The sequence below is a fragment of the Podarcis filfolensis genome (assembly GCF_964270895.1).
Source record: "Podarcis filfolensis genome assembly, chromosome: 14".
NCBI classification, from domain to species: Eukaryota; Metazoa; Chordata; class Lepidosauria; order Squamata; family Lacertidae; genus Podarcis; species Podarcis filfolensis.
Window position 1 is genome coordinate 28,876,522 of NC_139616.1, and position 16,800 is coordinate 28,893,321.

At 47.9% G+C, this 16,800-nt stretch overlaps 1 protein-coding gene across 2 annotated transcripts in view; it reads right to left on the reverse strand.

The window, feature by feature from the left end:
- The window catches only part of PRKCB (protein kinase C beta), a 197,385-nt gene that overhangs the window by 50,096 nt on the left and 130,489 nt on the right, over positions 1-16,800 (reverse strand). For both annotated transcript variants that reach the window (XM_083584680.1, XM_083584679.1), the window contains exons 9-12: positions 15,899-16,045; positions 8,348-8,521; positions 5,485-5,576; positions 5,201-5,263 (exon numbers count right to left, since the gene is read on the reverse strand). In XM_083584680.1, the coding sequence (XP_083440806.1) occupies positions 5,201-5,263; positions 5,485-5,576; positions 8,348-8,521; positions 15,899-16,045 (476 nt within the window). The remainder of the gene's footprint in view (positions 1-5,200; positions 5,264-5,484; positions 5,577-8,347; positions 8,522-15,898; positions 16,046-16,800) is intronic.

Genomic DNA, 16,800 nt, shown 5'->3' on the forward strand with positions numbered 1-16,800 from the left:
GGCTATGTGCCTCTGGATATCAGTTGCTAGGAATCACAGGAGGGAAGAGGACTGCAGTGCTCAGATCCTCAGTCCTCTGTTAGAAGGGATCTCACAGGGAAGCCATCTAGGTGAGGGTGTCCTCTACTTAAGGAGAAATAAGCCTATACAGGGAGAGCAGGGAAAGGGGGTCTTGCTCCCCACTGTGGCAGTCCCTAGTGTATTTCTGTTTAAATGTAATTTACATCTAGATTAGCACATTTCACATTTAGATTAGCAAGCACATGCAAATTGTATGCAAATTGGTGCCCTTTCCCCGTCTTGGGTTTTTTTTTGAGTGACGCATTTCCGCATTTCCTCTTTTTCAGGGTTGGCCACACTGTCACCCTCCCATCCTTCAGCTTTCTCCTTGACTGATGTGGCTGTCTGCTTTGCATAAGTGAATTGATAGTTCTCCAAACTCCCTGCTGGGTTGTGGAGGCAGCACAGAGGATCCCTGGCTGTCGGACAGCTGGATTTCATACCCCTAAAGCTACATCCCCAAATTTGGGGGTGGGGCAGGGAGGAGGTCTCCCAGATGGCTTAGGGGAGACAGACAGGTGTTTGGAGAGGGAGGGGGACTGCTGGAGCCTTGGAATGATCTGCTACTGCCAGGAGGCAAGTTTAAAGGGGGAGATCATTCCCTCCTTGTTGAGAACTCTCTCTCTCTCTTTCTCACCCATCTGCTGCTGCAAATGCATGCAAGGCGGCAGTTATGGGCAGACACAGCCCTTTTTAGGGGAAGGAGGAAGCAGTCTTTTTCTGCATCCAAGGAAAGTGGCAGTGAGCTTGTTTGGCTCTGGCAGGAAAGCAGCAACCATTGCTTTCCACCCATGATCAGCTACAGGACACAGCTAAATGTGTCCTGAGTATTTCCACTTGATGAACAGTCTGAAGGACCCTGTGTGAAAGACAGGGAAGGAGAGATCTCTCAGTGTGAGAGGCTGAGAGAAGATAGGGATGCTCCCAGTTGAGAGCTGGGGACACACATCTTTTTCCATCTGGGAAAAAAAGTTAAGATACGTTTCTGAGAGAAGATCTTGTATCTATCTCTTTTCCTTTCTTTTTATTATTGTTTGTGTAGATTTGTTGTTGTTGTTGCTTAGTCGTTTAGTCATGTCCAACTCTTCATGACCCCATGGACCAGAGCACGCCAGGCACTCCTGTCTTCCACTGCCTCCCACGGTTTGGTCAAACTCATGCTGGTAGCTTCGAGAACACTGTCCAACCATCTGGTCCTCTGTCGTCCCCTTCTCCTTGTGCCCTCCATCTTTCCCAACATCAGGGTCTTTTCCAAGGGGTCTTCTCTTCTCATGAGGTGGCCAAAGTATTGGAGCCTCAGCTTCAGGATTTGTCCTTCCAGTGAGCACTCAGGGCTGATTTCCTTCAGAATGGATAGGTTTGATCTTCTTGCAGTCCATGGGACTCTCAAGAGTCTCCTCCAGCACCATAATTCAAAAGCAGCAATTCTTCGGCAGGTAAAGGTAAAAGTACCCCTGACTGTTAGGTCCAGTCATGGATGACTCTGGGGTTGCGGTGCTCATCTCACTCTATAGGCCAAGGGAGCTGGCGTTTGTCCGCAGACAGCTTCTGGGTCATGTGACCAGCATGACTAAGCAACTTCTGGCGAACCAGAGCAGAGCACGGGAAAGCCATTTAACTTCCCGCCGGAGTGGTACTATTTATCTACTTGCACTTTGATGTGCTTTTGAACTGCTAGGTTGGCAGGAGCAGGGACCAAACAACAGGAGCTCACCCCGTTGCGGGGATTCGAACCGCCGACCTTCTGATCGGCAAGCCCTAGGCTTTGTGGTTTAGACCACAGTGCCACCCTCATCCCTTTGTGTAGATTAGCTTGTCTTTTATTGTATTCTGAAAAGTGTTAATAAAACACTATAAAAAGAAGAAGAATGACCCACTGAGTTCCATGACTTAGAAACCTAGAACTGTAAACTTGGATAGGATCCCAAGGGTCATTTAATCCAAACTCCAATGAAAGAATCACAGCTAAAGAATCCTTGACAGATGGCCATCCAGCTTCTGGTTAAAGCCCCAATGAAGTAAGGTCCACCACCTTCCAAGGGAGTCTGCTCCACTGTTGAACAGCTCTTACCCTTCTGGTGTTTAGTCAGAATCTCCTTTCTTGCCTTCTGAATCCATTAATTTGGATCCTACTCTCCAGAGCAACAGAAAGCAAGCTGACCAGTGAGGTTGGCGCCTGTTTGGTCTGTTCTCCAGGCCTCAACTGTTGATGAGCAACATCAACTCCATCTACCCACCACTCTCCCTTCTTTGAGCTGAACTTGGACCAGGCAGCCTTCTGCAAAACAGGACATCTGGCCACCCGAGTTGTGGTTTCTGGCTCATGCAAGGCTAGTTCCTTGTGATAGCTTAGCGCTGCTGGTGTGTTTGATTGCTACATCACTGGCCGAAATCCAACACAGAGTCAGGCAACAACTAAACATAAATCTGTGCGGGATTTAGACCACTAGTTCCAATTTATAACTGTTTTCATTTGGATGTCTTGTGATGTTCGGTTTTTAGAATCTAAACACTTGTTTTGGGTCTCACTCATAATGCAACACGGAAAAGTTAAAAAATAATAGAAACTAAAAACAAAATGCAGAATTTGCAGGCATACTGCAGATTTATCTGGCATTTCTACAACGGTTCCAAGGGTTTAAAACATGACTTAATTTGTCTACAGTTATTTCCTTGATTCATTGGCTATTTTGCCCTGTTATTGCTTCAAAACCCAAAGGATATTGTCCAGTTCAGTAATGAAAGCCAAACAAATGCTATGCATATTTTAAGCATTCTGCAATTTTGTTTTTCTCAGGGAAAATAAATGAAAACAAGCATGAGTTATTTCTATGCACCCCCAAATAAGATTAAACCCTATATTGGCAATCAGTCATATGGACTAGAAACTTGATTTTTTAAAAAACAAACAACAACAACAACACACAATTTTGCACCCAGTATTTTTAGCTTGTACATGGAATAATGGCATGCAGACAAGGCTGGGTATCCCACTTCTTCCCAGCCCAAACCACCCCTGGAATGACTCCTGCAATTCCATAATGGTTCTTTTTTAGGGGGATGGAATAAGAAGGGACTTATTTGCCCCCTAACATGCAGGCCTTGCCTTCTTTATGAGACATGAATTCCTTCAGGATCAGTCCTTTGATCCTTTGATGTGGCAGAAACACCCTCACCACCACCACCAAACAATGGGGGCAAAAATCACAGTGGGAATGCAAGTCTCAAGGTTGTATGTTCTGCTCCGCAAAGAAATAAAAATGCTCTTAATTCTCATCAAGCAACAGCAATCGCAAAACAGAAGAGGGGACTCCCCTCCCCACATGCACACCCAAGTGCTGCCAGAGTTGTCAGTCTTTAGGGTGACAGCTTCCTCCCTGCTAGGCATCACTGGAAGTAAAATCTCTGAGTGATGGATGGGTGGTTAGTCCTTGTCTCCAGGGCCCCTGCATGCACAGCAGCAGGCAAATTAGCTAAGAACCCCCACAATTTGGAATCTCCACCAAACCTGTGCCAAAGTTTTGCAGTTTTTGTGCAGCTTTGTGCAGTGAAACATCGCATTTTGCAGTGTCCCACATACTGAGTAATTGATACATCAAACACAGGGTGACACTGTGGTCTAAACCACTGAGCCTCTTGGGCTTGCCAATCAGAAGGTCGGCCGTTCGAATCCCTGCGACGGGGTGAGTTCCCGTTGTTCTGTCCCAGCTCCTGCCAACCTAGCAGTTTGAAAGCACACCAGTGCAAGTAGATAAATAGGTACCGCTCTGGCGGGAAGGTAAATGGTGTTTCCAGGCACTCTGGCATGGTGTTCTGATGAGCCAGAAGCGGTTTAGTTATGCTGGCCACATGACCCGGAAAGCTGTCTGTGGACAAACACCGACTCCCTCGGCTCGACAGCAAGATGCGTGCCGCACCCCATAGTCGCCGTTCACTGGACCTAACCGCCAAGGGGTCCTTTACCTTTACTGTACTTAACATTAACTACAAACCCCAAAATTTGTGCCAAAGATTTGCAGTTGTTTAACAGCGTTTTGTAGTGATAACCCTGCATTTTGAAGCACCCCACAAACTGAGCAACTGATACATCAGACATGGACAGGAACAGCTGGCCATTGCACTCATGCCTATAGCCGATGACATGGATTTTGAATTCTTGGTGCCGTTTTCTGGGACAACAACATCATTCCACTGTACCTTTAAGAAGAAAGCTTTGCCTTCAATGGGGTACAGGCCAGGGGGGAATAAACGGAGACAACAGCATACAGAAGGCAGAGCAGAGCTTTCAGAAATGTGCCTTAGGCAGCAATCTTTTTAAAAAAATGATAAATACAGGTGATACCAAAGCGTCTTTATTTTTCATCTGTCAAACATTGGGGTGGTGGTGCGATATGCTATAATGTCAAACACTTCTCTCTCTCTCCCCACAATTCCTGGTGCCCTTCCCCAGAGCCAGCCAGCTGTTTACAGGAGGGAGCTAGATGTTCTCCAAGGCTGCTGAGCACTTTTTTTGGGGGGGGGCTACTCAAAAAAAAGAGGAAGGGGGGAAGGAAATCAGGGGTGGGTGGGATAATGCCTTCTGCATAGATTACTGCTCTGGGCACCCTAGCAGCCGAGAGCCTTCCAAAGCCACGTCCTGGAATGTTTAGCAGCCCAACAGCAAATGGCAGGTTTTTACAGCAAGACTCCAGACAAATCACTTCTGAAGTGCCAGCTTTATGTGTCAATGATGAGGCAGCGCCGGGCCCTCCCCGCACTGCGAGCTGCCAGCCGTGGCTTGTCAAGCAAACTGAGATTTAAGACCACGAGCAAAGGGAAGCCTCAAAGATGCTCGATCAGCCGGCTTCCCTACAGAATCCGGGGGGGGGGGGGGACACACACACACACAAAACACCACATTTGTTCGCAAGGCACTGGCATTCGGAAGTCTTTGGCTCTGCTTGCTGGAAATGCACTCCATGGACGATGGCCAAATGGCCACCCGAAAGGCAAGCTGGTGGCTTTTTTAGAGCACCAGGAACCACGTCCCCATGCGGAAAGTCTTGAATGCACACCCTCAATGGCAATCGCCTGTCAAACAGGAGGGGAGGTGCTGCTGCTTCCTTTCTAGAAGCCCGAGAGAGAAAGCATGCCCACCTACCGATAAATGATTCCTTTGTTATGTAAGAAGAACAGGCCAATGGCTATCTCAGCTGCGTAGAACCTGCAAGAAAAGATTAGAGAAGAAGAAGAGTGATAACGAAGGGAGGCATCTGGAAACGGAAAGCTTTGCTATCTAATTACAGCACGGGGCATCCAGCGTGGAGGGAGAAAGTCCATCTGCCTGCCCCCCCATAACCCAAGGGAGACCCATTGCCCCCTGGGGCCCCCAAGCCATGTTTGACCTCTTAGCCTGAGCTTTATATTAGGGAGCATCCAACTTACACAGCGTGGGGCTCCTTAAACCGTCCAACCTGTTGAATCTGGTACATGAGATCGCCGCCGTTCACATACTCCATGACGAAATACAAGCGGTCCTAGAGAAGGAGAGAAGAGGAGAGAGAGGCGTAACAGAAGCCCGGAGGTGGCTAGTGCCCATTGGGACTGGTAGGGCAGGAGGCAGGGAGGCCAGCAGCAGGTGGCGCCAGAGCGAATGACAAGCAGAGGCTGAGTGCTACAAACAGCTACATTGAGACTAAGGAGGAGGAAGCTGGCAGCCAGGGACACCCTCTAAATGGATTGTAAGAAAGACAGCAGGCAGGTGGGTGTTGCCTGGGTGCAGAGTAGGGTTGCTGGGGCAGTGCCCCATTGGCCCTAATGTCCTGCAAATCACCCAGAGAACAGTCAGCAGATCCCTGTAAAGGTAAAGGGACCCCTGACCGTTAGGTCCGGTCGTGACCGACTCTGGGGTTGCGGCGCTCATCTTATTGGCTGAGGGAGCCAGCGTACAGCTTCCAGGTCATGTGGCCAGCATGACTAAGCCGCTTCTGGCAAACCAGAGCAGCACACAGAAATGCCGTTTTACCTTCCTGCCGGAGCGGTACCTATTTATCTACTTGCACTTTGATGTGCTTTCGAACTGCTAGGTTGGCAGGAGCAGGGACCGAGCAACGGGAGCTCACCCCGTTGCGGGGATTCGAACCGCCGACCTTCTGATCAGCAAGTCCTAGGCTCTGTGGTTTAACCCACAGCGCCACCCGCGTCTACCTGTATTAATGAAAAACTCTGTCTCTCTCTCTATATATATATTAGAGAATGGTGAGAACGAGTAGTTTGGATTGAGGCAGAAGTGTATGAGTAAGGTGGGGGCAGGGGGGTTAAGTCTGTTTTCTTGATCTAAATTGCCCATTCTGGAACTGCTGTATGTCCCATGGGGCTAAACACACAGCTGCTTCCATATGTTTAGCTGCACATACACAGCAACACAGATCCAACTTTCCTTTTAGCAGCTCAAGCTTTTTGTATGTTTTTAAGTATTCACTTTCCCCCTCAAATTTATTGCTTCACCTTTTTGTAAATTGCTTTGAAAGTTTGCTTTTTTAAACAATCAGGCAGTGTATAATTTTTTATGAAACAAACAAATAAGTCAGCACACATGCCCCCCCCGCCCCCCATTTTATCATTCACAGCAACCCTGTAAGGGAGGCTATGTTGAGAGATAGAGACCGGTCACTCAGCGAGCTTCAGAGCTGAGTGGGGATTTGAGGTGATTCCTCCTCCATCTCTACACTGGAGAGCTGCTGTGCCAGTCTGTGTGGACAATACTGAGCTAGATGAATCAAGGTCTCAGGGGAAGCCAGCTCCCTGCAGTCTTTATTTTGACTGTGGAGGCTCTGATCTCCTTTGGGGGGGGGGGGAAAGATGGTGCGCACATTTAATCCACTCTCATTTTATCCAGGATCATGAGGGTCACTCGGGAGCAGGTGGAAGGCAAATCCAGAGGCCCCAAAACACCTGGGCAAAAAAGTTAATTCTCTCTCCCTTTGAGATGAAGATTTGAGATTTTCATCCTTGCCAGCAAATGGGAAGAGCAGCTCTGGCTGAGACTGCTCTCCTCCAAATCAAAGCGCTTTGTACTCAGCACCTGATAATACCCTCTGCTACAAATTTTGATTACGTTACCAATATGATTACCGTTAAGCTACAGGCAGGTCTCCGGGAACTAATCCTCTGCCGACACACTTCAGATGTCAGAAAGAGAGACGTGCAAAAGGAAAAGCTTCGCTGCATGCAGGAGTTTCATTAGCGAGCGCAGAGAAGGGCCCAGCCCCACTTGCCTGCCACTGCAGCAAAACGCCTTTTGCAAAGCCAAATGGCTGGCTGACATTTCAGTGTAATCCTCCCAGCTCATTGTAGGAAGCCTGAAAGGATGGGCCTTGCGCTGTGCCTATCGCTGCCTCCTCTCCTCTTCCTTATCTGCAGCCAGCCCCAAACAGTTGTGGAAGCAATGACTGCTCCCTTTGCAAGCGGTCCCCCCAATGCCTCTGTTTATTTCGGACTGGATGTTCCTGATGATTCATTGCTTTAGGGCAGATGGCCACAATCTGGTGCCCTTCAGCTGTTTTTGGAGTTCAACTCCCACCAACCCCAGCCAGTAGAACCATGTGGTCCCTTCTTCATCTCTTTCCCTTCTTTAGTCCTCCTTATGGCCACAGCCTCTGTCCTTGCCTTCCACCCACTCTGCCCTGGGCTCCCTTAGCCCCCACCATCTACTGAGTACCCCAACATATCATCTCCAGCTCCTCTTCCTGCCAGCAAGACACAGTTCCTCCCATCTCTCCTAAGCTTCCCCATGTTGTCCAGTATCGCTTGGCGGCATTGCCTGGGATCAAGGCAAGGATGCTCTCTGTTCAGCTGAGATCAGGGGCTTCCAAACTGTGGTCCATGGACCATATGGTGCTTGTGGGAAGATGAGTGATTGCAGTGGCTACTCTGTGGTTCTTAGAACCTGGTGTTCCGCCCAGAAGGTGAGTTAGATGGATGGGGTGGAGGGGAGTTTGTTGGCGATATGGCAGGAGTAAGGGAGGAGGTCCTTGAAAGGAGTGGAGGGGATTAGCAGCACAGTTAATGGGAGGCTAGAACGGAGGCATTTAATCTTGATTCAATTACAAATCACCTAGCATCCAGCACAGCTCACTGCAATTTCTTCAACAGACAGAAAAACCATTAAGTGGTCCGCTAAGACCCTCAGCAATTTTCAAGTAGTCCATGTGGGGAGTGGGGGGGGGGGGTTGGAGTGTGAGAACTGCTGGCTTGGAAACTGTGCAGGATCTAGGGCAGAAGTGTGTGAGCGTGTAGGGATCCTTACCATGGTTTGGAAGCAAGAATGAAGCTGTGTTAGGAAGGGGGGCTTCCCGGCCAGAGCCAGCACCCGCTTCTCCACCATGGTGCATTCCACATCGTCGTCTTGGATGACCACGTCCTTCTTGAGGATCTTCACAGCGTAGAGCTCGTCAGTCCCTTTTCTTTCAGAGAGCATCACCTGGAGGAAGACAAAGGTGGTCACAAGGGAGATGGAGAATGAGCAGACCTCCTGGGCTGGTGCTTTGGCTGCTACTCTGCATGCCAAAGTAACGACATCACAGGAGGGGTGGGGAGGTCTTTGGAAGCCTTGCAGGAGAAGGACTGTGAACATCATGGGAGGGGTGTTCCTAGGACCAAGGTGGAACTGTCAAGCAGCCTTGTCATTTTTGCTGCCGGGTTTATTCATGTAATCTTATTCTTTCTAGAGTCCTGAAACGTTGTTGTTGTTTTGCCTGTTGTTATGTTTTCTATAGGGTTGTTGTTTTATTGTGTTATTACAAAATTGTTTTGCAGCGTTTGATTCAGAAATGCATTCCTGTCGTCTTGGTTGTAAATCCCTTTGAACGTGACTTTGTGTGTGGAAAAGCAGCGTACAAATAAAACGATGAATTTATTTTATATTTATTAACGCACAGCAGGTGCTTTACCACAGAGCTATTGCTTCCCACTAAAAGTATTGCAAGACGCTAGTCCTCATGGTTCGGATGCCATCTGGCACAGGGCTGGCATTCAGCAGCTCTGCGTGATGTTTTGAAATTACTATGACATTATTGAGTTGCATTCATTCCTTCGTTGTTTGCTTTATTTATATGCTGCTGTGCTTGATGTTATAGTGATTGTAATGCTTGCTGTTTTTTTAATGCCATGGTGAATATTGTGAGCTGCTTTGAGCTCAACATTTGTTGTTGCAAAAGCAGAATACAAATATAAAATCAACTCAAAATCCAATAAAGCAGCTCTCAGCTATAGTCCTTTCCAAAAGACACAGGAACATAAAAAGCTAAAGGGACCCCTGGCCATTAGGTCCAGTCGTGGCCGACTCTGGGGTTGCGGCGCTCATCTCGCTTTCTTGGCCGAGGGAGCCGGCGTGCAGCTTCCAGGTCATGTGGCCAGCATGACTAAGCCACTTCTGGAGAACCAGAGCAGCACACGGAAACACTGTTTACCTTCCCGCCGGAGTGGTACCTATTTATCTACTTGCACTTTGACGTGCTTTCGAACTGCTAGACTGGCAGGAAGCTGCTTTATACTGAGTCAGAGCCTTTGTGCATCCACACCATTGGTCTGTCTACACTGACTGGCAGTGGCTCTCCAGGGTTTCGGGCAGGTTCCCTCCCACCCCTACCTGGAGATGCCACTGGGGATTGAACCCAAGAACTTCTGCATGCAAAGCAGGTGCTCTACTGCTCCAGCCCGTCCTTCTGTGAGTGAGATTGAAGAAGTTCACCCATGCCCATTTGGCAACCCCTCACCTGCCCATTTGGCTGCCCCGCAAGCCAGCCCACGTCTCTTCCCCTGTGTGGAATAACTTGTCCCCCTAATATTTTAAACCAGTTGTGGCAAGCTGCAGATTTATTTATTACAATAAACCCGAGCCGCAGAGCTTCCTGCCAACATAATTTTCCGTCGTTAATCAAATCAAGCCGAAGGAAGGCTCCCGAAAAATGCCAACAACACCCTGCCAGTTATTAAGATACATTGCTTCAATTTGTTGTGGTATTGCTTTGGAAATCAACACGGCCACCTCCCCCCACCCCCCACAACCTGCTCACTGGCCTGTGGTGTTCAAAATGGACGTTATATTCCCTGGAAATGGATTGTTTTGCCACACAGTTGATCGCCACCTTGGTAGGGGGGATTTCTGGACCACCTCATCTGACTTTGATTCACTCTGGCCCAGGATCCCTCCGATCTGCAACATCATACCCTATGACCTTTGAGCCTGCTCATCTGTTTCTCTGGACCGGTAGTTCTAGAGCAGATTCCTGGTCTTGCCTTTGACCTGGGCAACTCTCATGCTTCATGTGGTCTGACTGGCTACTAGGCCTGGTTCCCCCTTCTTGCATTTTACTTACTTTGCAGTCTTATTTATTTATAGGCAATTCGTACGCAGTCATGGAAATTGCACATTCATTCGGTAACACAAGTACGCCCATATTCAACACCACAAGTTAATAAAAGTTAAAGACAAATGCTGAAAGAAAAATAAAACTCTAAAGCTGCAAAATAACCCCACTTGCCTGGGAGTCAGCCCTCTTGAGTTTAATACTTCTGAGGAGGCCTGGTTAGGAGTATCCCATACAGTGGGGACTGAGGGACTTGTGGCCCTGCAGGGGTTCACAGAAGCATAGAATTGTAGGGTTGAAAGGGATCTAAAGGGTCATCTAGCCTAACCCTCTGCAAGGCAGGGATCACAGTTGAAGAATCCATGACACGATTCTTTGTCGGACTCCAGCTCAGTTGGTAAAGCATGATTCTCTTAATCACAGAGTCGTGGGTTCAAGCCCCAGGTTGGGCAAAAGATTGCTGCATTGCATGGGTTGGGCTAGATGACACTCAGGGTCCCTTCCAACTCTATGGTTCTGTGATTCCGTGAACTCCTGCCAGCCCCTGCAGCCACCAGGGTCAATAATGAGGCATAATGGGAGTTGGAGTCTGACAAGATATGGAGGGTCATAGAGGTTCTGCATCTTTGCTTTAAAGCTACAAAAATCTAGTACAGTGGTACCTCGGGTTAAGTACTTAATTCGTTCTGGAGGTCTGTACTTAACCGGAAACTCTTCTTAACCTGAAGCACCACTTTAGCTAATGGGGCCTCCTGCTGCTGCCGCGCCGCCGGAGCCCAATTTCTGTTCTCATCCTGAAGCGAAGTTCTTAACCTGAAGCGTATGTAACCTGAAGCGTATGTAACCCGAGGTACCACTGTACAGTGTCAGATGAAATCAATATGCCAAAGTCCAGGCAAATTTCTGAAAACTACAGAAAACAATATTCAGTGATCTTTGAAGTGGAACAATGGGACAGTATACCAGGCTGCTAATCAGAAGGTTGGTGGTTCGAGCCCACCCAGGGACAGCTGTGGGCAGGATTCATTCATTGCATGGGGTTGGACTAGATGACCCTCAGGGTCCCTTCCAACTCTCCAATTCTATGACTGCATGATCTACAAAAACCATTTAAAAGATTTTTAAGATTGAAAAGGTGAGCCAATCTTTTAGTGCATTGCATTATGGGAAAACAAAGATGGCTGTGCAGCTGAGGGAACTACCCATCCAGATAGGAGACATGCCAGTACAGCAACCTACCAAGGGCCCCTGAAAGCTCTGGAGCTGTCTGTGGGCCCCTAAACAATTTGTTCAAAGTACAGCTTGGGAATTGCAGACAGTGGTTCACAGCTCTATAGTGGCACCTAGTGACCAAAAACAAGCATTACAGCACATACAAAAGAGACGGCAAAATACCACCATTGGTTATCATTCAGAAGTTAAGCATTCCCCCCCCCCCGCCACCCTAAAACACGCACATACACTGCCAGAGATTCACTCCAAACCAACACAACAACCCACAGAACAAAAACCTCATGTATCACCTTATAAGTCTTTTGCCCTGTGGACTGGATGGCAGCTTCGGTGTGGGGGAGGTGATTTTAATGGGGGAAATAACCTGGGGGGAGGGGGGAATTATATAACCCCCTCCCTGCAGCCCTAATCCAAATCAGCACTTTTTGATGTCCCGCCCTAAAGCTGGTACCAACAGCCATGCAGGTTCCAAACTCATCACATCCAGTTTGGTCTTTAGACTGTCTGGCAAAGAGATACATTCAAAAAAGAAATTGGATGTGTTGGGAGAACATTCCCCGGAGTGTAAAACACAAAAATTAAAATCGATTATATTTCAAGATGAAAGCAGTCCCCAGAGAGCAGGCTCCAGTCACTGTACATAATTCTCTAATGGTTCCCCAACGCTGCTCAGGCAATCGAATTTGGCTCCTGAAGGGTGAACATCTCCCAACAGATGGGGAGACGGTGCCCAGGGCTGGTGTTCGCTCCTTGCAACCTCTGCAAGAGAGGAAGAGGCAGCCATTTCCTGGAGTGCAGAATTAAATGGGGGGTGGGGGGTGGGAGAGGCTCCCGAGGGCTTGCTACAGCAGCCCATGTTTCATGCAGTAGCCTTTGTACAGCTTGCATATGTGCGACCGCCATGCAGGCGGAAAGCCAAACCGTTTCACACAACTGCAAAAGATGGGGGGGAAACAAAACTCCATGCTTTGGCATCCAAAGAGAGATACTGGCATACAGCACAGTTTACTCACAAGAAGTGACTTGCATGAGGGGAGAAGCAGGAGGCTTTGGACAAAGCTCAGTCGGTGGAGCATGAGACTCTTAATCTCAGGGTTGCGGGTTCATGCCCCACACTGAGCAAAAGATTCCTGCATTGCAGGGGGTTGGACTAGATGACCCTCGTGGTCCCTTCCAGGTCTACAATTCTATGATTCTATATCTGGACAGAAAGCCCTGCCAGGCAGCTGCTTTTAACTTGGGGTACAAAGGTAAGAATGCAAGAGCCTCAGAAAAGCCTGCTGGATCAGGCCAAAGGGAGCTGCACCCTGGTCTCACATATCCCAAAACTGCACCCCCCAAAAAAGTGTGCATTAGGGGGGGAAGTGGCTTAAAATGATCATTTTTTCCCCTGAGGTCCTTTTTAAAAAATTGCAAATTCCCACAGAAGTGCGATGAACTGAAATTTACCAGAAGATAGGGAGAAAGAGGCAATTGCAAGAGTGCGATTGACGGAGCTGCCTTGAAAACGGTTGCAAGCTGGTGCTGCAGCCTCTCTCAGCCCTTAGTCCTGTTGCAGAGAGAAACAGTGCTGCCCCCCCCCCGAAGGGGCAATGAAAAGAGAAGAGTCTTCCCGGACCCCCTGTCCTCATCATCACTGTCGCCCCAGAAGACACTCTCAAAGCAGCTGTTGTTTCTCCTTCCTTGCACAAGACGGGAACCTCTAATTTGATTGATCCTCTCCATCCCCTCTCTGGGCCTGCGAGGCTTTCCAGTGCAATAAAATCAGTGGCCAGGTTTGCGCCATCTCCACTGAGACTCCTATCTAGCTTTGTCTGACTCTCCCCAGCTAAGTGAGGGGAATGCTAATCTTGCAGATGCAGCCTCTGGTGCCAAAGTGTTAACTGCTTGGCTCCCAAGTCAGGCTGTTCTCTGAAATATGCTCTACCAGCAGCAGGAAACAGGGGTGGGGGAATCAGTGAATGGAGGAGAGTCAAGAATGGGAACCTGACAGGCTTCTGTCAAATAGCTGCTGAAGAGCTTGCAAGGTGCAGCGAATTCTCAGCAACACTTTACAACATGGATAGGCAAACTAAGGCCCAGGGGCCGGATCCAGCCCAATCGTCTTCTAAATCCAGCCCACGGACGGTCCAGGAATCAGCGTGTTTTTACATGAGTAGAATGTGTCCTTTTATTTAAAATGCATCTCTGGATTATTTGTGGGGCCTGCCTGGTGTTTTTACATGAGTAGAATGTGTGCTTTTATTTAAAATACATCTCTGGGTTATTTGTGAGGCATAGGAATTCGTTCATTTTTTTTTTCAAAATATAGTCCGGCCCCCCACAAGGTCTGAGGGACAGTGGACCGGCCCCCTGCTGAAAAAGTTTACTAACCCCTGATTTACATCATCTTGGAAGCTCCCCTACCTGCAAAATGGCTGTGGTCCTCTGATCTGTGCTGTCTGGCCTCAGGATAGAAGGGCAGTTCATACAAGCTTGCTTCCTTGTTCTCCTCCTCCTCTCTGCCTAGCCCCCAGGACACCTTCAAACCAGGAACGTGACTTTCCCTTCACATTCCTATCCTGACCTTTGAATTGGGGGTTGTGTACACCAAGATAGCTCAGTTGGTGGAGCTTGAGACTCCTAAACTTAGGGTCATGGGTTCAAGTCTCGCGTGGGGCAGAAGGATTCCTCTGTTGTAGGGAGTTGGGCTAGATGACCCTTGCTATAAGATCCACTATCTTGCAATATTACATATGAGCCTGTTCTACTGATGATGCCTAGGATGGTGAAACAAGGCTAATATTCCGGAAATCCTTGTATTAGACTCTGTGAAAGGATTCTGTGGAACTGTAACAACCCTTCATGTGGATTATTGGACTCTATAAACAGACAGGTGGTATAGATACTTATACATGTATGGACCTTATGCATGAACTGACTAGAGAACGAACTGATCCGCTGGGTCTTCTGCTTTCTTCATTGAACTTTATGAGACTTCCATTGAAATCTACAATTTGACACAATGAATATTATACCTTATTTATTCAAAAGTACAGCTGGTTACATGGGACGCGGGTGGCGCTGTGGGTTAAACCACAGAGCCTAGGACTTGCTGATCAGAAGGTCGGCGGTTTGAATCCCCACAACGGGGTAAGCTCCCATTGCTCGGTCCCTGCTCCTGCCAACCTAGCAGTTCGAAAGCACGTCAAGGTGCAAGTAGATAAATAGGTACCGCTGTGGCGGGAAGGTAAACGGTGTTTCTGTGTGCTGCTCTAGTTCACCAGAAGCAGCTTAGTCATGCTGGCCACATGACCCGGAAGCTGAATGCCGGCTCCCTCAGCCAATAAAGCGAGATGAGCACCGCAACCCCAGAGTCGGTCACGACTGAACCTAATGGTCAGGGGTCCCTTTTCCTTTACCTTACAGCTGGTTACGTCTTGTGTGTTTAATGTGCGAAACCCACAAGCAGTAGTCGAGCACAAGAACCCTCTCCCATGCTGCAATTCCCAGCAACTGGGATTAAAAAGCATTGCCGCCTCTGACTGCAAAGGCAGAGTATAGCCATTGTGGCTAGTCGTCACTGATAGCCCTCTTAACCTCCATGAATTTGTCCAGTCCTCTTTAAAAACCATTAAGTTGGTGGCCATCCCTGCACATGGCTTCCCCCAAAGAATCCTGGGAACTGTTGTTTGCTAAGGGTGCTGGGAACTGTAGTTCTGTGAGGTGGTAAACTACAGTTCCCATGATTCTTTGAGGGAAGTCATGTGCTTTAAATGTGTGGTGTGGACTTGCGGCTTGCGCCTCCACAAAAAAATGTCCATGCCGTGTAGCTGCAGCGCTAGGATTCTCACGAGACTTTATTCGTGAAAGGATCTATCAGATCTTAAAGCTTTGTGGCATGACTGCAGTTTATACAAACACAGGAAGCCACGTTACACTGAGTCAGGTCATTGATCCATGCATCTACATATTCATTCATTTGCTCTAAAATTTATATTCTCCTTGTTAGGCTCCACCGGGCTCTCGAAGCCACTCGTATGAAAATTCATAATCAAGCATCAAATCACCATTAAAACCCAAAGCATCATCAGTTAAAACAGTCACTCAACAATGATTACAGTACAGCAGAAAGAATATTTAATTGCCTCACTCCTCTCCCCAAGCACCAAAAGCCTTCCTAAGCAGAAAAGGGCTTTTGAACCTTTTAAACCAGCTTTCTTGAAGCCAGGAGACATCCGACCAGGCAGAGGTCCTGGGAACATCCAGCCACGCACCTTTCCAAAGCTGCCTTTGCCCAGCACCATAAGGAAATTGAAGTCCGACAGTTTCATCCGATCGCGGCTGCCGTTGTTGTCAAATTTGGAGATGGCATTGGTTGCTTTCTCCTCTGCAGCCTTTGCTCCTGGGCCGATTCTGGCTCTCTTAAGGGAAAAAAAATGGAATTTATTAATTTACTTCCTCTCTCCAAAAGGGCAGTGAAAATACGAGACAACCTTGGCTTCCCAAATATTTTGGACTAAGCCGTCACAGCCATCTTGGAGGAGATTGGCAGTCTCACTGCAGCTTCAGTGAATTAAATTAAAAAGGATCATTCAAGTGATCTATACAAGCTAATCTCATGGATGCAAAGTCAAATGATTTCACAGGCAGCCTTGACTGCACCTAGCTGTGCCTGCTTCTCCTGGGCGGATTTTTCATTCATACACCGTACAAATTTTCACCTCAAAACATTCTTGTTCCATCCCTGCTCACTCAGACTTTGACGACCGCTGACAACCCGCGTCTGAGAGAGTCGAACAGACAAGCAAATCACTACTTTTCAGTCAACCTGGCATATTCTCATTGCACAGGCAACATCGAGAGAACATGGCTAAAGGCCTCTGAGAACACATGACAACTTGTGAAATGATACTTTTGTTTAAAAACTGCAATGACGTAAAAGCTAAACGTAATTAAAGAGACGTTTCGTGCTTCTGTGGTGAGGATGGTCGAATATTGATGTCTGCTTCTTGTATAAATAAGTGGCAACAATAAAATATTTGGGGAAGAAATAATATGATGATTGCAGCTCATGTACACATGATCCTAGCCAGTGCTTTTTTTCTGGGGGGACGCAGGGGTACGCATATGCCTAAACATTTTGTGGATCTAAGTTTGGCCTCATTGAGGGGCAGTA